This window comes from Lingula anatina, chromosome 1 (assembly GCF_051362555.1).
Source record: "Lingula anatina isolate TDL-2025a chromosome 1, LinAna3.0, whole genome shotgun sequence".
Classification (NCBI taxonomy): Eukaryota; Metazoa; Brachiopoda; class Lingulata; order Lingulida; family Lingulidae; genus Lingula; species Lingula anatina.
In genome coordinates, this window is record NC_141767.1 from 47,780,050 (window position 1) to 47,805,234 (window position 25,185).

At 34.2% G+C, this 25,185-nt stretch overlaps 1 protein-coding gene across 4 annotated transcripts in view; it reads right to left on the reverse strand.

The window, feature by feature from the left end:
* Window positions 1-1,769: 1,769 nt before the first annotated feature.
* Window positions 1,770-25,185, reverse strand: part of LOC106163226 (kinesin-like protein KIF21A) — a 46,125-nt gene continuing 22,709 nt past the window's right edge. The window contains exons 15-38 of one of the 4 annotated variants that reach the window (XM_013540747.2): window positions 24,733-24,880; window positions 23,355-23,549; window positions 22,962-23,158; window positions 22,634-22,654; window positions 20,238-20,414; window positions 19,606-19,767; window positions 19,102-19,170; window positions 18,819-18,890; window positions 18,480-18,599; window positions 18,046-18,138; window positions 17,625-17,787; window positions 17,105-17,150; window positions 14,994-15,072; window positions 14,623-14,822; window positions 13,846-13,878; window positions 12,494-12,688; window positions 8,851-8,973; window positions 7,188-7,333; window positions 6,511-6,694; window positions 5,958-6,125; window positions 5,539-5,662; window positions 5,039-5,209; window positions 4,527-4,726; window positions 1,770-3,377 (exon numbers count right to left, since the gene is read on the reverse strand). In XM_013540747.2, the coding sequence (XP_013396201.2) occupies window positions 3,269-3,377; window positions 4,527-4,726; window positions 5,039-5,209; window positions 5,539-5,662; window positions 5,958-6,125; window positions 6,511-6,694; window positions 7,188-7,333; window positions 8,851-8,973; window positions 12,494-12,688; window positions 13,846-13,878; window positions 14,623-14,822; window positions 14,994-15,072; window positions 17,105-17,150; window positions 17,625-17,787; window positions 18,046-18,138; window positions 18,480-18,599; window positions 18,819-18,890; window positions 19,102-19,170; window positions 19,606-19,767; window positions 20,238-20,414; window positions 22,634-22,654; window positions 22,962-23,158; window positions 23,355-23,549; window positions 24,733-24,880 (3,195 nt within the window). In that variant the 3' untranslated portion in view covers window positions 1,770-3,268. Of the gene's footprint in view, window positions 3,378-3,806; window positions 4,085-4,526; window positions 4,727-5,038; window positions 5,210-5,538; window positions 5,663-5,957; window positions 6,126-6,510; window positions 6,695-7,187; window positions 7,334-8,850; window positions 8,974-12,493; window positions 12,689-13,845; window positions 13,879-14,622; window positions 14,823-14,993; window positions 15,073-17,104; window positions 17,151-17,624; window positions 17,788-18,045; window positions 18,139-18,479; window positions 18,600-18,818; window positions 18,891-19,101; window positions 19,171-19,605; window positions 19,768-20,237; window positions 20,415-22,633; window positions 22,655-22,961; window positions 23,159-23,354; window positions 23,550-24,732; window positions 24,881-25,185 lie in introns of those variants that run through there. The other 3 variants (XM_086997737.1, XM_086997727.1, XM_086997734.1) reach the window with 3 other exon arrangements.

Genomic DNA, 25,185 nt, shown 5'->3' on the forward strand with positions numbered 1-25,185 from the left:
AGATTGTTCATGTTGATAAAATTTTAAAAATAATGTACCATTTTTTTTAAAGAGTGGAATGCTTGTACATAATAAACACACTTTAGATTTGGAACTGAAGATGTGAGGTTGTTCTATTTTGCTTTCTGTGCATGTAAAGTGGAAGACTGAGTCAGATATGGAGCCCTTACCCAGCGGGCACTCAACGTTGATTCAACATTGAGGATAGGTTGAGATGATGTTGATCCATCAATATTGATAGATCAACAAGATCTCAACGTTGAATCAACCTTTTCTTGTCAACCAATTGTCAATGTTGATAGATCAACAGGGTCTCAACATTGATTTAACCTTTCTTTGTCAATCAATTTTCAATGTTGATAGATCAACAGGATTTCAACATTGAATCAACCTTTTCTTGTCAACCAATTGTCAATGTTGATAGATCAACAGGGTCTCAACATTGATTTTACCTTTCTTTGTCAATCAGTTTTCAATGTTGATAGATCAACAGGATTTCAACATTGAATCAACCTGTGTTTGTAAACCCTTTGTCAACATTGATACCTCAAGGTTGATTCAACCTTGATGGTTCAACGTTGATTCAACTTTCATAGTCAACGTCATATCAACATAGTTTCAATGTTGACTGTCAACATTGATTCAACATTGATACCTCAAGGTTGATTCAACCTTGATGGTTCAACATTGATTCAACTTTCATAGTCAACGTCGTATCAACATAGTTTCAACATTGACCGTCAACGTTGATTCAACATTGATACCTCAAGGTTGATTCAACCTTGATGGTTCAACGTTGATTCAACTTTCATAGTCAACGTCGTATCAACATAGTTTCAACGTTGACTATCAACGTTGATTCAACATTGATACCTCAAGGTTGATTCAACCTTGATAGTTCAACGTTGAGTCAACTTTCATAGTCAACGTCATGTCAACATAGTTTCAACGTTGACCGTCAACGTTGATTCAACATTGATACCTCAAGGTTGATTCAACCTTGATGGTTCAACGTTGATTCAACTTTCATAGTCAACGTCATATCAACATAGTTTCAACGTTGACCATCAACGTTGATTCAACATTGATTCAATGTTGATTTGCCCGCTGGGTAGTTCATTTGTTGATGAAAATTAATACACCGGGAATTCAGTAATAATATTATTACCAAAATGACTTTCACTTCAATAATTAATTGAAGTGAGTCATTTTGGATGGTTTGCTACAAGATGTAGATATGGACTTTTTGTTTGTTGCAATCTATGCAAAAAACTGTCCATTTTCTTGAGATACTACAACCAATATTTAGTCCTATCTCATGTTTCAGTCATAGTCTAATGGATGCAATTTCATTGCTGACGAGTCTTATTTTGACAGTTGTCTGTTTTATACAGTTGAGCTCACTTTAGCTAATGTTAACCTTCAGTTCTTCAGAGAAAGTTCTGTGCCCATGGTGACTGCTTGATCAGAAGGGTCATAATGCAAAGTCTTTAGTGTAAGTGGGCCCTAAGCTTAGACCAACTTTAATACTAGTATGTTTAAGACATAAGTCATCAATGCACCTTATGCTTTTGGTAAGAAAACCACTGCACTTGCAACACCAAACTTTTTATACCTGGGCATATGCTTTAATTAGATACATGTAACTTGGTTTTAATATTTAAATGATTTTTCATGAAAATTACAGTAAATATAACAATCATGTTTCTTCCATAATCAACCTGGTATATTATATTTCTTAAGTATATTGAAAATATACAACAAAATGGTCTTTGAAAATCTTTTATTTTTTATTTTAGTCAATATGTCATGAGAGACACATTTGTCCCTCTTACAATTTCTTCTCAAGATCCAGTCCTTATAAATATATAAATATACAGCCAAGCTTTTCATCACAGAAATAAAGTCACAGTGCCTGAAAGATATACAGTACCAGCACTCAATATAACATTACATAAGATGGTTAATTTATATAATTATATCTTCCTTAATATATTAATTTTTATATAAGCAGCAACATTTTTGTCTTTTCTCCAATAGTGCTTGAAATAACTAAATGTATTGCAATAACATAACAACAACAAAACAGGCAAACAAAAATATTTCCATGGTAGAATAGAAAGCCCCAAATCCTGGGTATGTTTGAGTAGGTACGTGGGAAGATAAAATGTAAAGATGGTCAGGGCATCACTGATATTACATCTTCTCAAGATTGGAAATTATCTTTCAATTACTGAGAGGGAAATTTTGATGGACCATGCCACAAACTACATTTCCATAATGAACATGGTCATTGCAGCCTGTGGCCTATTTGCCACAGCCAATCATGTTTTCAAATTTATGTTTATTCTGATCTCCTTTTTCCACTTCCAATATTATTCTTCAACTTAAATAAACAAACGGATAAATAATGATAATGGCAAAAGAGTGTCATGGCCTGCAGCCATTAGTACTGGTAAATAGTATATTTGTATTCTGAATGCATTTGGCAATATTTGGTAACACTGAAAATAACTGATTTTATTTTTGCCAAACCACATATGCCAGTGTTTTGTTGGTCCCTTTTTTGCCATTGTCATATAACATGCAATCAGGCAAAAGTGATTATGTAACTTATTGGTGCCAAATTTTATATTCAGTAACATTTGTTTACTTCATTTGTGACCTCTAATTTATACCATATCATAAAGCACTATTCGCATAAAGAATAGACTTTAAAATGAAATACAAATATGCAAATTAAATAAATGGGAGGAAAATAAGGAGGGTATAAAATGTTTTATCCATTTCATAAATAAATTGCTTTTCATCAATCAAATTAAATAACAATTTGTGCCCTTAGTGTCCAAATCTCTTCAATGACTTTCAAATTTACTTTATGTTATATCCTTTGTGACATTTAGATGAGAGATCATGACCCGATGTTTGTGCTCTGGCTTTCACCAGCCTGGTTCCCATACCTGCTTCATTGGTCCCATGCAAAATAAACTGATCCCATATATAAATCTCAAAATGTGGAACACCTAAACAATATAGCACATGAGCCTCCCATTACACATGTGCTCAGTAGTGTATTCTAATTGAAGTCTTCCAACAATTTTCCATATTTTCTCTCCAGAACCCATCTCAATGTTCAAGATTAAGGTGATGCAAAAAAGATTTATCAAAGTGGAAAGTGTCAAAGGATTCTAACCCATTATGATATCCTTTGTTTCCTGACACAAACCAAACTGCATTCAATTTGGCAAGTACATTTTTGTGTCAACAATTACACTTCAGTCATGTCAGACCATCTGCCTAGATTCCCTTCCACTGCAGGTTCATCTTGAGCCTCTTCATAACCAGTTTTCATCTGCCATATGCGAATCTGGGTATCACTGGACAGCAGAAAAAAAAAAAACAACAACAAAGGCTAAGTAATAAAACTGAAGTTAGACATAAACAGAAAATAAAAAAAAAAAACATTAAAGGCATTGGGGAAATTTTCTGACTTAAAATACTAAACTGAAACAGATTGTGAATAAAATTTTGATAACTAATGCGCAATGTAAACTTCACATTCTCCCATCATTCAAAGAAATATTCCAAAAAATATGTTTTTGGTTTAAATGATATTCACTGCCATATATCTCCATTATGAACCCCTGTGCTCACCATGAAATTTGAATTTTTTCACAACTAATGAGCACATAATGTTTGGAACAAGGTATGCCTAAGTCACTTTATTCTGATCAATCACAATTTATTTTGATTCAATTAAAGGCTTCCTTTCTTTTGATACAAAAAAAAATTTGCCCCTTTTGCCTTTAAACACAGGATAAACCAAGAAAAAAAGAAAAAAAAAAACATGCACGCTTTACATCTTGAAGCTGCAACATAGGTGGAACCAAATGTACACTGAAATATTCAAGCTTTGAACTAAAAGCATGGGTTATCAAATGAAAAAGCTGAAAATTCAGGTCTGGAATGTTCATCTGTTCCCTGTGCATGTGGCACATTAGTGTCTGCTGTTCAAATAAACTGTTCCCTGTGAGCATGCTGTGCATGATGGTTAGCATTTTGCCAAAGTCTTATGTCAGTCTCGCTGAAACAGAATGGAAGTGCAAATATGCCATCATATGTATCTATAACATTGTACCAGAGAGAAGTAAGCAATGACTAAGCAAAACTGTGACTATTTACAAAGGTTAACAAATGATGATCAAATATTATGAAAAAAATATAGATAGAAATTTATATACTGAAAGGATTGTAACACATTTCTATATATAAGGGCAAGTTTATTCAACAGTATGATTACATTTGTTTTGGTTCATCCTAAGCATAGAAGATTTGATATCTTTGAAGACATTAATCAAAGAAAACTTTTACCTGACCTAATACTGTCTTCTTAAAACCAAATGAACAAGATAAGCTAACCATAAAAATATTTTATGTGTAGCTCAATCTTAAGCTCCCTATTACATGAAAATTTGTAAACTGTTTTTTCAACATTTATCAGTAAAGAAAAAAGGGCAGTTACTCACTTGGAAGCCGTGAATATGGTGGATGAGTTGGTAGTTATTGCATTGATAGGACTAGAGTGGGCCTTGATTTCTGCCATCTGGTGGCAGTCCTCTATGTTCCAGAGTTTCAGGAAGCCAGCTCTACAGCCACTTAGCAGACCATTCTTTCCTGGGGTAAATGCCATGGCACACACCCAGTCCTTGTGGGCATTATTCATGGACTGAAGTGAAAAAAAAAAAAAACAACAATAAAAAATTGGCACAATACATTTTATTCAAGAAAACCATATCACATTAAATCAAATGACAGAGCTGCAAAGTTGGCAGGATCAGCAAACACTGCTCATAGTTACCTCTAGGTTGTTATGATAAATCCAAGGCTTAGAATTTTTATCAATTATATTTATTGCCATGACTTTAAATCCAATTACTTTGAAAAAGTTAATGCTGACCAAAGTTAATAAACAAAATATTATATTTGTCTTTCATAAAACTATATACCACATTAATTATCGTAAAATGCAATAACTTACCTGTTTTAAAGAATTTTCAGTAAGGTCCCATTTCTTAATACACATGTCCCTGGAGCCAGAGAACAGACAGTCCCCATACAGGGCCAGACTCTGGATACCATCATAGTGTGGAGGCTCCAGGTTCAACTTGGGGGTCAGAACACCCACAGAGTTCTCAGGGACCTCAAATACCTGGATATTAAAAGAGTTCAATGGGTGATTAAAAATAAAAATAAAGGGAGTATTTTTCGCACACTAAGAATCCATTCTTCTATTCTTTTATGAAGTTAAAAAACCACTCTTGTACATATCACACCCTAATAATGAAAGTGATAACTGACATATATTTCCTGATAAAAGACATCACTCTAATAAAAGACACAATGAATACAAATATATTTATGAATTAAAGGACAGCGCTGCCACCAAGACATGTAGCTGTTTTATAATAAATTTTAACTAATAAGACCAAGCAATAATTGTCTTATGTAAAATCATATCTATAATAAAGCATATATAACCTTAATATAGTGATCCTTGGACCCAGTGACCACAGTGGCAGACTCTCCCTCCTCAGTCTCGTCTATAGCCAGCACCATCACAGGGGCTTGGTGACCACCACTGAACTTGCCTACAGCGTTAAACCTGGAGTGGAAGCAGAACAGCTATTGTGTCGAGGTGAATCCAAATGATTAGGGATATTTTTTCATTAATTTTGCAAAGGTTCTTCAAGCTAGATATAATAGAAAAACTTCAATCAAATTCATATGAATTAGTATATAAAAGCCTAGCCCCCTTCCCCTACCATTTTTCCTTTTAATGTCTCTTTTTCTTGTCAATGATGAACAAATATGGATACCTTGCACCCAGAATTTAAATACATTCATTCCCTGGTAGAACATTTAAATTCTATTCCAATCTCTACAGAATCTGTACACACCTTCTCAAGTCCCACAGTCTGACCAAGTTCCCTGCTGCTGAATACAATACTGTCCCGTATCTGTTGAGGACAATGTCATTGACAATCTGCTCTCCTTGTGGTACCGCTACTTGGCGTCCTACGGTGCCAGTGCTGGAAGTGGAGCCTTGACTGGTCAACCCTGAGGAACTGTAAGAATTACACAATTATTATTATGCTAAAAATTATAGTCTCTTGGCATAGAAATCATTACTAAGGCACCTAGATGTTCATGTGAAAAATGACAAAACATGCAGAATGAGTAACAGAACATGACACTCTAGTTACATTTGATCTCTATAATATTTTTATTATATAAAAAATAATAATGACTGTGTTATAATATTAACTCATTAATTTAAAGTCACCAATATTTTGCTGCTGTTACAGATTTTAAAGGGATGAAAGCTAAATAACTGTGAATGTGCCCAAGTACCTTTTGTTCTGCCAGAGGTAAAAGGACAGATTTCACACATTATGTTTATAAGACATTACAGAATTTCGACCTTAAACATAAAGCACACAGATTACATACCTTAATGTCTTAATACAGTTTTGGGTTTTGTCTCGGATGTCCCACACTTTGATGACAGAGTTGCAGACACTGAAAACAAGCCGCGTGTACTCAGAATACCGCACACATACCACATTATTGGGGTGGTCTCGAAGGGTGACTATGTCCTGTCCTGTCGCTAAATCCCACACCTTAACAGTGCGATCTGAAATTGGTTACAGATGCAGGCCATTAAATATTGCTATAATCAAGTTTTGAAAAAAAAATTGGGTATTAACACGAATAAAAATATTAGAACATTATTATGTAGTAAACATCAAAGGGCAATTATGCATTCAATATCAATAACACATATGCATCTTTAAATGTCTCACACTGTCGCTGCTTTCTTGGCTGCAGGATGAAATAAACATTCAAGCGGGTTATATTTCATTGATTATCAATACTAACAGAAACAAACAGACATTCATTCCATATGTAAAAAGGTTCATTACACAGCATACATTTCTATATCAGAGGCACTTCAATACCTAAATCAACCAAAGAACATGCAACAGCACCATAGCAAAAGGCAGTCACTTCCTAGATTCTGTCTAAAAATGCCCAGTGTTAGTTATGTATCAAGATGCTGAATATAACCTTTGTCTCACCAGAATTCCACTCAGATTGAAGAAAGCATTTTTATCCACCTCCCTTACCTTTGCTACTACTAAACAGCACGTCATCAGTGGCAAAGAGTGACAAGATGGCTTTAGTATGCCCAGAAGCTGTGTAAACACACTCTAATGGGCTGGGACGACCACTGGTCTGGCGGATAGAGCCACCATAGGGCTGGATACTGCCCCTGAAATACAACACATCAAAACTATTACACAGTCCCTTAAAAGTTTATACGCATTATTCTAAAGATGAGATGAACTATCATCAGGATAGACATTCCATGGTAAATGTCCCACCCTTTAATAATTGTTTACATATCCAAAAACCAACAGACTACCTGGACTTTTGAGCATCTGCCCTACTTAACATTACAAAAAAGTTTTGTTTTAATCAATTTTTAAATTGATAGAATATTGATAATTCCAATCACTTTATCAATCAGAGGAGTTCAGCTGTGAAGTGAGTTGTAAAATGAATTCTTAATTTCTAGGATCTGGTGAGCTAGGCTGTGTATTACCGGTGAATCTGGCTGAATTCTTACCTTTTAGGATCTGGTGAGCTAGGCTGTGTATTACCGGTGAATCTGGCTGAATTCTTACCTTTTAGGATCTGGTGAGCTAGGCTGTGTATTACTGGTGAGTCAAGCTGAATTCTTACCTTTTAGGATCTGGTGAGCTAGGCTGTGTATTACTGGTAAGTATTGCTGAATTCTTACCTTTTAGGATCTGGTGAGCTAGGCTGTGTATTACTGGTAAGTATGGCTGAATTCTTACCTTTTAGGATCTGGTGAGCTAGGCTGTGTATTACTGGTAAGTATGGCTGAATTCTTACCTTTTAGGATCTGGTGAGCTAGGCTGTGTATTACTGGTAAGTATGGCTGAATTCTTACCTTTTAGGATCTGGTGAGCTAGGCTGTGTATTACTGGTAAGTATGGCTGAATTCTTACCTTTTAGGATCTGGTGAGCTAGGCTGTGTATTACTGGTAAGTATGGCTGAATTCTTACCTTTTAGGATCTGGTGAGCTAGGCTGTGTATTACTGGTAAGTATGGCTGAATTCTTACCTTTTAGGATCTGGTGAGCTAGGCTGTGTATTACTGGTAAGTATGGCTGAATTCTTACCTTTTAGGATCTGGTGAGCTAGGCTGTGTATTACTGGTAAGTATGGCTGAATTCTTACCTTTTAGGATCTGGTGAGCTAGGCTGTGTATTACTGGTAAGTATGGCTGAATTCTTACCTTTTAGGATCTGGTGAGCTAGGCTGTGTATTACTGGTAAGTATGGCTGAATTCTTACCTTTTAGGATCTGGTGAGCTAGGCTGTGTATTACTGGTAAGTATGGCTGAATTCTTACCTTTTAGGATCTGGTGAGCTAGGCTGTGTATTACTGGTGAGTCAAGCTGAATTCTTACCTTTTAGGATCTGGTGAGCTAGGCTGTGTATTACTGGTGAGTCAAGCTGAATTCTTACCTTTTAGGATCTGGTGAGCTAGGCTGTGTATTACTGGTGAGTCAAGCTGAATTCTTACCTTTTAGGATCTGGTGAGCTAGGCTGTGTATTACTGGTGAGTCTGGCTGAATTCTTACCTTTTAGGATCTGGTGAGCTAGGCTGTGTATTACTGGTGAGTCAAGCTGAATTCTTACCTTTTAGGATCTGGTGAGCTAGGCTGTGTATTACTGGTGAGTCAAGCTGAATTCTTACCTTTTAGGATCTGGTGAGCTAGGCTGTGTATTACTGGTGAGTCTGGAGAAGACATTTTCTCCCCTGTTCACACTCCTACGAGATGCTGACGGGGAAGATGGAGGGGTCAGGTCAGCACTCTCTCTGAAAAAATGAAAAAAAAAAAAAAGAGATTTTTAAACCAGACTTCACAAACTTTATCTTTTTTAAAGCATTAAAATTTATAGTTATTTCCCCCCACCCCCCCTTCTTTTTTTTTGTAGCATCCCTCAAGTGTCCACTCTAGCTTGATCATTAAATATCAAAACAATCAATTGCTAATGTTATATAGTGCAGTAATGCATACAGTCCCTCTGTTTCTATGGTTTTCATAAGAGTTTATGATTACATTCTACTTCAAATCATTTGTACAGAATAGGTTATTGTAACTTGTTCTTTCATTTCAACAGTCTAATGTTACCAAAGTATTAAGCACAGAGTAAATGGATACAAATATAACCTTCTGTCAACTTAGCATAAACTCAGTCACCTTCTTGGATATTTACAGAAGAATGGATATGAATTGGTTGGTCAAGAAACACTTGACAAAAACTTTATACTGACAATAATTGTGTAAGTACTTTGAATGGGTGCTCAAATATATTAAGAAGGGCAGAAGGGTAAACCACTTCTTTGAGTGATCAAATAACTTCTTTAATGTGAACATACAGATTTGACCTGAACAGTGATTAAAAAGGAAGAAAAGGGGAAAAAGATTTATATTTTCATAATCAAGCAAATGTACTATTTCTTTAAGTGGTGAAATAACTTTTCAACATAATCACGTTATCAACATCATTTCATTTCATGTGAGTAATTAACTTTTATATAGATTTTCTATGCAGGGCATAATCTTTGCACATTTTGTGTATGTATACTACTCTTAATTTTTTCCATGAAAATAAAAAAAGTTAAACTTTATTTTCCAATGCAACACTGTATTAAAATTTTCATAAACAATTCTTCACCTGATTCCAATACTACATCACTATTGCCTATTATTTTCAATGAGCAAAATAACAAGCACCATTACATATAGATCTTGTCAGGCATTTCTTTAGAACTACTTTGCTACTCAATTTATTCAGTCTCAGTGTGTTCTCCTGTCAAATACGGGAATGTTTGTGTGAGGAAACTAGTTTTCTTTTCACTTGTTGACCCCTAATTCTACTTCCAATTACACAAATATTAACACTGGTCATTGACATTGAGCAATTCTAAATACAACCACCTTTACAATGACTTCTTTGCATTCAGAAAGTTGTGAGAAAAGAGAGAACTGTTTTATTAATTTACCCACAGATGAAAATGTCTCAATTTCTTTTCAAACCCGAGTGGTGTTTTGCGTCACATTTGCCCCTAACGACTCAGGGTATTATAGTACCAGGGTATGGTGTCCAGTCAAATCAATAGGAATATTCATTGATCCTCTTAAAATCACTGTTCCTTGTTGAATCAATACAGAATGGTGGAGTATGCCAATGAACTCTCATCAAACATGCAACACCTATTGATCTTTGCTGGAAACTTCACTAGAGTTCAATTCTTTTCAGTGTTGTTGTCTTGGAACGATGTCTGGTGTTTTTAATTAACTCACAAAACAGGATAAGGTTTTAAGTGTTTTTTTCAACTCATAGTGAAAAAGCCAATCACTCCTTCAATTAAGTTGCCAATGTGCAGTCAATTGCCGATATTTAATCAAAGATGGGACAAGACTGTACTTCATAGCTGAAACTTCTGATTATCACCACAAAGAGTGCCAATTTCTTTCACATCAACAGAAAATGATGACTGCACTGATTGGGCAACCAAGTTTTCAACTGCTGAAAGAACACCATGAACACGAGTAAGTCTGCCGAAAACTTTTCAGAGGAAATGCTCAACCCAAGAGGACCTTAAGAAATTCAATAATGAAAAGATACTACTGCTCTCCTTACAATGCCAAATGCCAAGATGGATTCCTGAGTCTTAACTTCGGTAGCATTAATGGGGAAACCCAATCGCATCAGCCAGGACGAATATGGAAAAATGGGAACCGCCTGCCAAATGGGGTGAAATTTCCTCGCCTAGATCATAGCGATTTAACAGCACAATCGAGCAAGATTAACTTAGTACAGAGGGAACCCTCTCCTTCGAAACAGTCACCATTTTCTCTCCTCCCCAGGGAGATCACTCTAGATTCTAAAAGCAGCAAGACAAGCTCACCTCAGGGTAGCAATGGCAGCAGCATTTCTTCAGTGGACACAAAGCAGACTAAGACTCACCCAAAGAGGAAAAAATTGAAATTTCCAAGTCTTGGAAAAAAAGCATCGAGCAAAAAAGTTCATTTTGCTGATGAGCTATCTGTGAAGGGACAAACAGAGGCAAAGTGAAATCATTGCTCAAAAAGCCCTCATCTGATTTTTAAAACTGCTCAAAATGGGATACCAAGTATGTAAAATACAATTATGAACAATTCTGAAGTCCAAAAACCTTAACTTTATGCAGAAATACTTCAAAGCAGTTGCAGCAATACTGTTACAGTAAGAGAGTTTAAATCACCTTTAGGGTACAAAGATGGCTCAAGAAGCGCAATGTAAATGTGTCACTACATGTGAGAGATAGTGAGCCCCTGCAAACATATTTCTTAAAAATACTCATAGAGATAATGCCAGTTTGCAAAGAAGTTAAAGGGAAGAATAATATGACATTGTTTATCACACTAAGGAAACCACATCTTAGTCATGACACGTAAGTAATTTTAAGGAGAAAATGTATCCTGGTGAATATGATAATGTTGATCACAGTTGATGTGCACATCTCAGCCATGACATCTAAGAAATGTTACAGAAAAAATATGCAAATTGCCAAACCAACAGTGTTTAATGCTGATTTCAAATAAACCTGTGATATGCCACAATGGAACTCCTGAATGTATTATCATGACAGACATTGTATGATACTGTTGCTTTGGAAGTAAAATATTTTTTGATTGCTCAGAAAAATGCGTAGTTTGTGAATACATTGTCTTGTGCATAAAAGGTTATAACTTACAATCCACCATAAAAATTTTAAATCTTTACTCACATTTTTTCTTTTAACAGCAGTATAATAACAGCTTGACAAGGAAAGCAGAACTGCTAACTCAAGTTTTCTCGATAGCTTGCCATTAGTAATCGTGTACTGTGTAAATTTAGTACGTTTAAATCTTATAACATTGTCTTACACCTTTCTAAATCAAGACTAGGTTTTGTTTAGTCATGCTAAAATTTCTATGTAATTCTTCATAAAGTTATAGCGTCATGGGTCAATGGTCAACACTCAATGTCATAAGTGATGATTTTGACTGCAAAACTGAGTTTATTCTTATCAGGTAACTCAGCTTTAAAACAATTTTATCAGGTAACTCAGCTTTAAAACAATTTAAGTTCTTTCACATCACTTGCCTCTTGTGCCCTTCTTACAGGTATGGGCTAGGGCCTGGGGGGGGGGCGTGCATGTAGGTCAGGGGGGTCATACACCATAGAGTCATTCCTATGGCACAAAGCTCAAAGGTTTATGAAACATTAAAAAATTGACAGAATATTTAGTTGTTTTTGCAGTTATGTTAATTTCTTTGAGATGCAACCTGAATAATATAACTTACACAGAGTTTTGCCTGGAAGTGGAATTCATCATGGCTTTCCTCCTGAGGCTAGGGGAAGGTTCTGGGACTGGCCTGCTGGCAGGTTGAGCAGAAGGAAGACCGTCTCCTGAACGTCTTCCACTGGTGGCAGGACCTGTTGAACTGCGTGGCAAGTTTCCTATACCATCATCCGTTGGTTCCTCACCCTTTGTCATTCTATTAAATCAAATTATTCAAAATCAATTCACTAATAACTTTTCATTTTATTACATAGCAATAATAGCCAGATATTCAGAGTTTTTATTTGCAATTATTCATAGGACTGGTATATCTTTAAAAGATATTTTGGCACATGTACTGCATTCAAATCTAATAGCATTAATTAAAATATTCCAAAAAATATTTGTCTTTTATGCCAGCAAAAAAGAAAGCATGGCCTGAGTTGTTAAAAGTAGTCTTACTCAAAGAAAATAAACATATGCTTTCTGATATATATATATATATATATATATATATATATATATATATATATATATATATTTGAAAGGAACCACTTATATTATGGAGCACAAATATGGAAAGAAATCATGAATAAATGTTTCCATGCACTTTCTCCTTTAATGTAAGAAATGACAGCATAGTTATATACCTAGGACATTTTCAAGACTTAAGCAGGAGATTTAACTTTTACAACAGTTAAAGGCCAAAATGAAAGAAGCTAATCCATAGGTGAAACTTTGAAAAACATCAAATAGAAATGACAAGGCACAGCTGAGGAAGTCATATTTAAGTACCTTTCTCAAGGATAAAACTAACAATTATCTGATTTAAATTAAATACACTACTTGACCATTTCAGGTCTGTAATTTGAAAAAAAAAATCCTAAATTTATAAATAACCCGTCCTCCATTTCTTTAAACTGTGCTTCAATGCCCAAGAAAAAGTGCAAAAGCACACATCTTTTCTTATAACCATAAATTTAGCCCTAAAAACGTACATAAACAACAATCACATGACCAACAATTATCACTACCAGTAATAGATGTGTCATATAGAATGCTCTTTATTTACCAGCCTGAATACAGAGTCTTAAACTGAAAGTTTTCCTACCATAAATTTTCAGTCCAAGATGTAAATTTTCAGGATAACTGCTAAGAGAAGCTACTGAGTATACATGCTAAATGAGAATTCTGCCATGTTCTAAGCAAACAGGGAAAAAGTTCATTTTGATAACGATGATTTCATATGAGAGCATACATACATACATGCATACATATACTATACATATGTTCACTATATAAAAGTTTGCAGCATTACATTAAGAGAGTGTAAATAAACACCATCCATATTTTACCAATAACAAATATCATTACCGTAAAAGATAAGTTCTTAACCACTTTTGAAAGCTAACAGAAAATGAAATAGAAAGTGTATAAATCAACATATTTGTTTATGAGCATTCATTCATTAATGACAAGAAATGTTTTTGCTGTTAAGATCTCACAAATAAAACTTATTTCCAATTTACCAAAAAGTAATTTTTCCATGCAATCATATAAAAATACACTAAAATATAATGTATTTCACTACAAAGCACAATACATATTCAAAATTAATCAGTTTTTGAGAAAATATTCATAAAACATAGCAAAACATCAACCTAAATTTTGGATAACAAACCAACTTCCTTGACTACAAAGCCAAAACAAATAGTACTAGTACAGGATGCAAATATGTACTTCCCCCATTTAATAATTTACTGCTTATGGACAAACCCAGGCATTCTTATACATTTAGAAACATTCAATTCATAGTTTAATCTGTACCTTATGTAACTTAAATGTAATTCAATTCTTAAAGCTAGTGACCTTGTTGTATCTTTAAATTTCTTTGAGATAGCCATAGCAAATTCTCATATAAACATATAAAATTCCAGAAGAATATGCATTCGGGTAAAAATCTACATTAGGAATTCAAAGTTGAAATTCAAAGTATAATACTTTCCCATGTTTAAATCAATTCTTTATGCCATCATGCTTTATGAAACAAATTCCCTCCTCCCCCAAAACAAAAACTAAACATTCTCGCTGCATTTATCTATCTCACTATACGCACTTCAGGGAAAAAAATCAACCCTCTTATGTTCCTACCTTGGCACCAATGCTGTAGGTTTGGCAATCATTGAAGGTTTTGGTGGAGGCATTACGAGGGAATCTCCTGCCTGCTTGCCCTCAGTATCTTCCTCCACTGCTGGAAGAACAGGGAGTGCTGATCCGCCATTGGAAAGACGTGGGGGCCCTCCAGAGTCTGGATATAGCAGATCTTCTGTGGTGGCTGTTCTACGCCTTGCCTGAGATTTGAGAAGGAAAACATATTGCAACTATGTAAGACTAAGAAGTATGGTGTAAATGAAAGTAAGTTGATGATTTTCATGTGCATTCTGATTGAGATTTTTGTAAAAGTCTTTTTTTTTAATTGAATGAACTATAGCAACTTTAGATTAAAGTATACATTGGCCTACCTTGTCCCTTCTTCCTGTCTTTTCTCCCGGCTGCCAAGGTTTGGGTGTGCTGCTCAGAATTTGATCTTCCATCAGAATGCTAGGCAAGAATATACAGCAGACACACAATACTGAGGAGTTCAGAATTGGGGATGAAGGGAGAAATAAAATGGCAAAACACAGCAAAACACCAAATATTAGATTTTGATCACATCACAAAAACAGAGATCAAATAAACATGTTAAAACACATTTCCGACAAAGGGAACATCACATTACACAAACAAAAGTTTTAAAAGGACTATAAAATCGATATAAAAATATAAGCTAAAATTATTAAGCACATGCAACAAAAGACTATTTCTTACAAAAATGTATAATTTATTGCAGTCATATCAAATGTAATGTATGACTCAGAACTAGGTACATAATATGGGCAAGAGCAACTCCCTGCACCAGCAGAACCTATGTTGATAAAATACTGGCTCCATGAGCAATGATATGATTTGTATGGCACAGTGATTGAATAAAATGTCTATATTTTACAATTATATTTAATATCAATTTCATGATTTTGAAGTCTTTCAATTTTTGATTGGGTCATATCACAGTTTATGAGGTATCTGCACAATAGCATCTTTGCAAACCTTTCCAGATTGTCTACGGCCATCATTTGCATCCTTGTGCTCTCTAATCAAATGATTTATTTACAGTAGTTTATTTATTGATGCAGCACATATGCCTTTTAATTAGTCTGCTTCTCTCTAATTACAAAAGGCAAATCATTTAGCTGCCAGCTCGAGTTTCACCTGTATATCACTGATGGGGTGTATTTCAATTGTTTCCTCACATTTTCCTCCCTAATCAGAATAAAATATCTTCTTAGCACAAATTTGATTCAATAAAAATATAATTTTTTTGCGGGGACTGATCACTTAGAAATGTCCAATCCTGAGCAGTCATAGAAACATGGTGAGCAATGTAAAAACAAAAAATACAACTGCAGCAAAATAGGAGAAGTCACTACAACATAAAACATAAAAAGAAAAAAGTTTTGGGGTGGTTTGTTTTTGTTACATTGGTGTGCCAGTCAGTTGCAGATCCAATGAGAGCATAGGGTAAAAAAAGAAAGTGCCACAATGTTAATAAATGTTTACGTATACCTTCAAAAACTAATTTCAAAGATGGCCTGTTACCCTGTTTTTAGATATTGTAACAGTGTTTAAAAAACAATGTTTTTTGAAAATATCTAAATGCTTTCAAGTTTAAAGCCTCAATAAAATACTTTCTTTAATATTGCACATTTTAAGAAAAAAAGCCAACAAAAGTTTCTGACTATTTTTGTTAAGATTGAAGAAACACTTTAAAAGATGTTAGCCCCATAAAAATAAGAAAAAAAGAAATTAAAAAAGAAAATACTGCAAAGAACACTGGACAATGAAAATGCACATCTAAGCTTTACTGTTTAAAATTAAATCAGTCAAAGCTTTTTAGGACTCAATGTACAAAGTATCACTGAAGCTATAAAAGGACATGGCACAGTAGTAATCCTCTATTAACACTTCTATTCTATTTAGTATTTTCTCCAATATTTTATCTCTTCCGTAAATTTCTTTAAAAATGTGATGGAATATATCATTTCAGTAAACGTGGTCAAAATGGTAACATATGATAACCAAACTGGGATGACTACTGCCCTTCAAACTGAACTTCACACCTTTACAACACAGGCCATCTTTATCTATGTATTCTTTGTCCAAACAATACATTTTTGTAAGAGTCAGTTCTAGATTTATAAGTTCTCTAGTGCATATGGGTTTCATATGGTGTATGGCTTATTCTACTCCAACATTCACACACACTGATTTAAAACATTTGTTTCCAATACAGTTTTATATACAGGATTGTATCTGAATCTCAAACTGAACAGAATCATTGTTGGAACTAAATTTTACACCAGGTGAAACCCAAAATGACACAAACACAAAATAGGTTCATTACTAGCCTAAAAAGTGAAGTACTTTGCTGCTTGAAGTGATATTCTATTGAAGTATCTAGAGGTTAATATATGTGATGCTAGTTGTTGTGTTTTTGTGCATTTTACTATTATAATAACATTACATTAAAACTCACCGGTCGACTGGAGAGTCAATATTAGATGTATCACTGCTTTCAGAATCTGAAACAATAAGAAATACATAAAACTGATTTTTTTCTATAAGTGGATCTAAAAATATACGCACAAATTTCAAAACAATTAAAGAAATCTCTCTATAGGTATATGTTCCTGAAAATTCAATATGGCCAAGGGTACATATATATTTGCAAGTAAATACAAATGTGTTTTACATAAAATGTATAGATCTTCATTTGTAAAAACATAACACAATATCTAATATTAATTTATAATCTATCCCTACTCATTGAATCTATATCAAAATTTCAGCTGCACTAATGCTTACTACTGGGAGAAAATTTCTCAGACAATATTTGATTGGCCCAATCATGCTTAAACTATTTTTTTACAGACTACTAACTTTGCTTACATTTTTCAATAGGTTTATACCTAATCTATAAAACAGTTAATGAAAACTTTTCATGGTAACCAAACATGCCAATAGTTAACACTGCATATTGCTCCACCTCCTCTTACCCTCTTTCTCTCCTGGGAAGATGCCATAGATCTCCAGGTCATCCACCCTGTCAGCTATCACATGCTCCAGCAGCTGCTGGGTCAGCGTACTGTTCATCTCGGAACTGTGGAGCTTGGCCCCAAGCTCTCTGGTCTCTGTCTCTTTCTGAGCTGCCAGGAGACCCTATATGATATAACATAATACAACCTAATGTGATGGACAGTTGTTCTGTACCTACAGTTAATGCTATAGTGATTGAATTCTAGTGTTTTTTGCATTCAGATCTATTTTAACTTCGATAACAACCAGAGCACACTGCCTATTACAATAGTTGACAAAAATATCTCAAAAGTACAGCAGACTATTTTCACAGAAAAACAGTTCATAACCATATGTGATCACTCTGGCTAAATATTTCTGGGCAATCACCACTGATTTTACCTTGCTGATGGCTAATCCCAAAAAATGCTCCAGAAGGTATAATGCCTCCTCATGGGTGCACTTGTCAATAAGCTGGCTAAAGTCTTTTTCATCCTGAAATAATGATTATAAACATGCAGTTTGTATTATCACCACAAGACAACCAAAAAGCAATGTACCAAGGGTTTTCAAAGATAACACAAAATCTGTATGGATCTAGATGTAAACACTGTCAATCTTAAGTTAGGTCTTCATCTAACTGCTCTTCAATCAAGACCAATGTTTGTTACATTTTATGGGATGATTATAAGGCTGAACATCATGATGATTAAGAAGTCTAATCTCCAAGACCATACAATCAAAATTCTACATGCAGTGTCTTAAAATGTAGAACCAGACATTTTTCATTCTAGCATTTCAACTTGTTCACATAATCAGGCATTTTTCTTGCTTACTTTAGTACTCTCCTCCATCTGCATGATATTCTTCTGGCAGTCCATGATGTAGTCCTGAGTGAGATCTATCTCTGCCTTGAGTCCAATCAAAACTTCCTCCATTTCCAAAGCTTCTGATTCCTACAACACAAAAATTATCAAATCATTTTTTCATATGGCAAAGAAAAGTATCATCTTCTACAGTAAAATATTATCAAAATTTCATTTTTATTTCATGTGTCATATATGACCAATGTCACACTTAAAACTAAAAACACAAAATTCCATGATGCATTATACAGTTTATACTAAAACACCTGTTTTCAAATATTCTTATTTAAAATTTGGCACCAATTATACCTTATCATCATCCAGTAATTTTTCTCTCCTTTTTGTCACTTTTTCAATCTTCTTCCCTAGATCTTCCCTTCTCTAAAATAAGATGGACATATTTGTTTTTTTTTTAATTCTAAGTTTCCATTCATTTTAAAGAAACAGAAACTGAAAATTGTGTAAGTCATGGTTTTATAAGTAACTAAACCTCAGTAGAAGCCAAATTTGTTTCATCTTTTAAAAGTATATTTTTATGAACGTATTGGTCTTTGTGAAGAATCTCTTTATATGAATACCTGGCCTGACTCACCTTCAACCAAATATTCATATCTTTTTCCATGTGGTACAAGGTCTGTCTCTTTGTCACCGTGGAAGACACCTATGAGAATTAATGTGCCATTATGTCATCTAACTGTATATAGTATATTAACGATAATATAAGGTTTACTTCTTTCTTTCTTTGTAATATATGTTACATATTGAATGTATACAAGAAAATATATCATAAATCATCAAACACATTGTGTTATACATGCCTGCTTATTATGGATTGTTTTCAATTCTAATTCTTTCTAATCTCCCTGGGGAGAATACAACCCACGCTGACCAGGTCTTATTAAAAACAAGTATTTCTTTCTCTCTTTATTGGTAAAATAATTTCCAAAAAAATATATATATATTTAATAAAAGTAAGTAACACAGTAAATAAACTTAATTTCATAAATCCAGTGATTACATCTCTTTGAAAATCAAAAAACAAAATCTACTTCACGTTTATATATTCAACCAAAATAACCAAAACAAAATGATTTACATGTTTCTCTAGAATATCCCATTTGTGTTTGGCATCCTTTGGATTAAAATCCTTTTTCTTCTTCATTGGCTGCTGCAGGTAGCGAGGTCTGGCACTGTAGTTGGCAACACGGCCTGCTGCCTTGGCAGACATAGGCTTCTGTTTCTTCTTCAAATTTTCAACCTTGAAATCACAAAATGATGGGAAATGTTCACAATATATTATAATGCTGCTGTAATGTATTCAATGAAATGGTATACACGCACCCCTGACGTAGACAACTTTTGTTCCTGACCTGTAAATTCAATTATATACAATGACAACCACTCATATGTCGCCATTTCTAAATTCAAAATTTTCAAAATCAGTTTGCATATTTTTCCATTCGCTCCATGTCACTTTTGCTATATTTAACATAAGATTATGTATGATCCACAGCTCACAACACTTAAGAAATTCTTCTTCTTAACACTTGGTATTTAGAAGAGACTATTCTTCTAAATACCAATTGTTCAGTTCACTAGAGAATTTCAGACAAACCTAATTACCAGTGACTGAAGAGGAGAATAAATCTGGAAGGTCACACTCCCTAGCAAGTCATTCTCCCTAGGGATTTTTTCTACGATGCTCTTTCAGTCTAATTTAGACCTCACCTCTTCAAACTTCTTCCTCAGCACCATCTCCTTCTGCTGTTTCTGCTGCTCAAGCTGCTTTATGGCTGCCTCCTTCTTGCGATGCTCTTTCCTCAACTGGGCAATCTCTTTGTTCTTCCTTGCTTCAAAATTTTTATTCTTCTCTGCCTCTGCCTTCATTTGGTTCATAAGCTTTACCTAATGAAATTAGAAATAAAGTAATAATGAAATTAGATGAATAAGAAATCCGAAGGGCTAGGGGATATATCACTTAATACACTTTGGCTCTGTTCATATTTGATAATGCAGATTGGTTCAGAAAACGCATAGAACCTTTAAAAGGGTTTACCCTCAACCATTACCTTGATCAGATGAGACCAGTTTGGGTACAAGGCATGGCCAAGCAATCAACTTCAAATGATTGCAATCAGTAGGATAGACCCATGTTCACAAAAAGTGAACTTATCTTGTTGTCAAACCCTACAACTGCAAAAGCATTCCTCTGAACCAGTACTGAATTAGTTTAGCACTCATCTACATTATATCTTGTGTGAACAGAGACATCCTGTGGTGTGTGACCCCCGTACATACCAAATAAATCCAATTTATAGATTACTCAATGAGTATCAAATTTGAAGGACTGTGCACAAGGCAGTACACAGCTTGCTACAGTACATCATTACGTGGCTGCTCAATTATAGCAAAATTGCCCTCAGCCAACAACTTCAGCAAACAATTCATTTAGTATCTAAATCAATATCGGCACAATACAAGATCCACTATCTGCTGTACACCAACTCACATAAGTTATTGTCTGGCTACACATTGACATGAAGACCAGCAGACTGTACATCTCTTAGTTATTTGTATTTCATATACAACCATAAGATAATTCAAAAGCTAAAATAGATTAGTAACTTCAAATGCTTCAGCAGCAATATTTTTCCAAAGCAGCCACAAATTTCAAACCATAAACTTAATCTATCACAAAAATTATACTGCAAATTATATTCAATACAGCATAATAAATATCAGTGCATATACTGCATGGTGCACTCCAATATAGACTTAGATGCAGACTGAAGGGTTAGACAAATTATCTAAAAAATCAATAAGCAGTTAAAGACCTTGCAGCCCATCAGTAAAGAGTTCACACCTTACATACTACACAGGACTGAGACATTTGCCAAACAGGTGCTCAATCACAGTGTGGAGGAATTCATGGAGGAAACCATTTGCACATCCACACATCACAGAACTTTCATAAAGAGACCTAATCACAGAGGGTCTATAATCACACAGGGGAAAGATGGAGTTTTCAACACACTCTTAAACAGTTCATGAGACCTAAGAAGGCTGCATGAGGAGATGATTATGAATATATTGCCAATGAATGCCTATTACTAGCATTTTGTGTCTTTCATAAATTTAAAACAGGGTTAACCTTTCAATATCAATAAATCATATTATATGATATAAACCCTTGGTCCCCTCCCCCCTCTCTCCAACCAAACCACCCTTCTATACAGACTAGCTAGTGCATACTTACTCCACAGGGACTCCTGCTGAATGCAATCAGATTTACAGATCAATACGACTCCTCCTGGCATCGAGTAGTATACAGAAAAGCTGTATGCTGTATGTTCGAAACGAGAGAAGGCATGTTGATCTGTTAATCAGATTGCATTCAGCAAGAGTCCCCATGGAGTTACTGTGCATTAGCTAGTACCAAAAATTCATTGCGAATGCACCCTAATCCCATTAATCCTGAGTTTATTGGACATAGTATTATCCACCCTCACAACATATTTCTCCACACAACAGCTGATGTATGACAGACTAGATCAAAAATCAATGCATCAAAATACGCATCAAGTTATCCAGGGCTTTCAATCATTCTTGTCGCAAATGTAACCACTCTGATTTTGCAGCTTTGGTATGTAAAAATAACATCTAAATGTTTCAACTAAAATTATATGTTAAAAATGAAGTGAATAAAAAAGAATTTTTTAACATTACAGGACAAAGCGTAAAAAGCATAGAGGACAATACCAACTTTCAAAAAAACTTGATGTAGTCTGCAAAAGGTAACAATATAAATGAATATGATTGAAAAAAATCTCCAAACTTAAATAATTGCTGTAATAACCCATACATGACACATCATAAAAACACCTTAGAATTTCTTGCTGTGATAACAATAAGCCATTATCCCTTTTTTTCTGTTATTGAGGCTGTACAATGCAGTTAATTACATAGAAAGGATGAAATATAGATACAGCATTTTGTTTGCAAAATGACAATATTATATAAGATATACTAAAAGATGCTTGTTAATAAATGCTATATATAATATAGTTCTGCTTCCCTAAATCAGAAATGCTAAATAGATTTATAGGATTGTGAGATAAAATTACCAGTGAATTGGTCATTTCTGCCTGAAAATGTTAAAAATCATGCAATAATTATCAGGAAAACACCATTTTGAAGTCAAAATGATATCTACATCTTCAGCTCAATTATACATCTAGGACATTTAGTAAACAGTTATATAAAAAATTAATTTTGTTCATGCAATGAGGTTTTTCAACAGATAATCTAAACATCTAAATTATCTATCTGAAAATAGATTAAACATAACAACAACATGCACTAAATCTGTAATGTCTTGAAATAATAATACTGAGGAATAATGTTTAATCTAATTAATCTACACAAAAATTGACAGTTTATTGGATAATTCACCTTTGTTTTCTTCATCTCTGTAAGCTCTCGCTGCAGCTGTTTCATCTGCCTGTCATACTGAGACTGGTTCTTCACAAGTTTGGAGTGCTCTTTCTTTGCTGCATTCAGCTTCTTCATTTCATTCTGCATCTCCCTCAGTTTTTTCTCATATTCTTCACGAATCTTTTTAGCTTTATCATTTGTTGTTTCCCTATTGCCTGAAATGACAGCATTGTCAGATCTGAATTTTTTCCAGGAGACTTGGAAGTAAATATTAACATGCATTGTTTTGATGTATACGCCCCCCCCCCCCCCCCCCCCCCCTCCTCAAGTATAGAATTAAGCATACAGGAGAGCATTCCTTTACAGTCATGTGCTTATCGTGTTCAATATTGTAATATAAGAACCACTAACCTAAACTGGACAGAACTTTGTCCCTCTCCTCCTCTGTTTGCTTGATCTTGGACTGTAGCTGTGACAGCTTTTCCTCATACTGGATCTTCAGTGACTGCAGTCTGCGCTGACTGAGCTCCAATTCCTCAATAAGCTTCTGCTTGATAGAAATCTCACAAGTCAGCTCTGCTAAGTCCTCGTGTATGTTATCAGATTCTGTAAAAAAGTATACTATTTAACTCTATTTTGTTTATCAATGTGATTTGTTAATTATGTCCTTGGAATGTAACAAAGAATGAGCTATTAGTGCAGATCTAAGACACGAATTAATGGAGCTTTGTTTTCTATTCTTACTACAACTATGAGCAGTTTTGCTATTCTATTACACCATATAGTAACGAGTATTCTATAACGAGTGGTTTTTGTGCATATGTGCATATAGCAATAACTGGGTTTATCTATCTCATTATATCTTCAACTCAAAATAGAAGGATTTTAATATGAAAAAGTACCATGCAACAGACTCTTTTTGGGAACAACTGGCCATTCCAAGATATCAAAAATAAAATCCTCATAACCCAGACATCATTTAAATACAGCATATTTGTCAAGATATAGAAGTGACATCACATCAATAATTCCTCAGAATTCTGGAAGATGGACTTGAACTAAAAATAGTATTTAAAACCTGCAGGCAGTTTTTTTTTTACCTTAATCTTAGAAAAATACAGCTCTGAAAATTTCTACAAGACCATAAACACACTTCTAAAGCAGAACTGATAAAAAAGATCAAATGGTTTGATTGGTTTGGGGTGGGAGGGACTCATCAAATAACATCAAAAACATAAAAGAAAAAACATTAGGTTCAGACTTGCAGTAGGTATAACACAATGTCAAATACAAAGATGGTATATTTTCAGTAAAAGATCCCTGTATTTTTGAAGACAACATTCATATCAATACATCAGTGTTACATGCCATGTCCACCACTACATCTACACCCCCTCACCTGAGAACAGGAACAAATCTCCTACAATGTGCAGAGACAGTTGTGACATGGTGATAACATGTGCACATATTAATACATTAACATTCATCAACATATTAAAAATAAGTAAACTTCTGATTCTTTGACAGTAGTCACACTTTCTGTGATTTTTTTAAATGTCAGAAATAAATGTCACACTTTCTGTGATTTTTTTTAATGTCAGAAATAAATGTCACACTTTCTGTGATTTTTTTAAATGTCAGAAATAAAAGTGTAAATGAAGCAGAATTTAAAGAGCATTGTCTTTTTGCTGCACTTTTTGGCAGACAGAATAATTATGAACAGTAAATATATGTATTGCAGTATATCAATTATTCTCATGCAATCTTTTTTAAAGATACTCCTTCTTACCTAAGTCTTCTGAATCTGATGAGGTGGAGGACTCTTCATCATCATCTTCATCACCATCACCATCACCATCATCATCATCACCATCCCCATCCTCATCTTGATCTCCTCCATCACCATTCATCACAGTTTCCTCTTCACAGTTTTCTTTCTACAAATTTGGAAAAAAATAAAACCAATGTTGACGAAGTTAAATAATGGCCAGAATGTTTTTCACAGAAATTATCCTACTGTGAAATTACATCTGAAATTAATCAAGGCTTGTTTGGGGAATGCTTGTAAGCTACAACCTTATAAGTAATTTATCAATGTTAATTGCTTATATATATATATATATATATATATATATATATATATATATATATATATATATATATATATATATATATATATATATATATATATATATATATATATATATATGCATTTCTTAAATATTTTATATATTCAATTCTT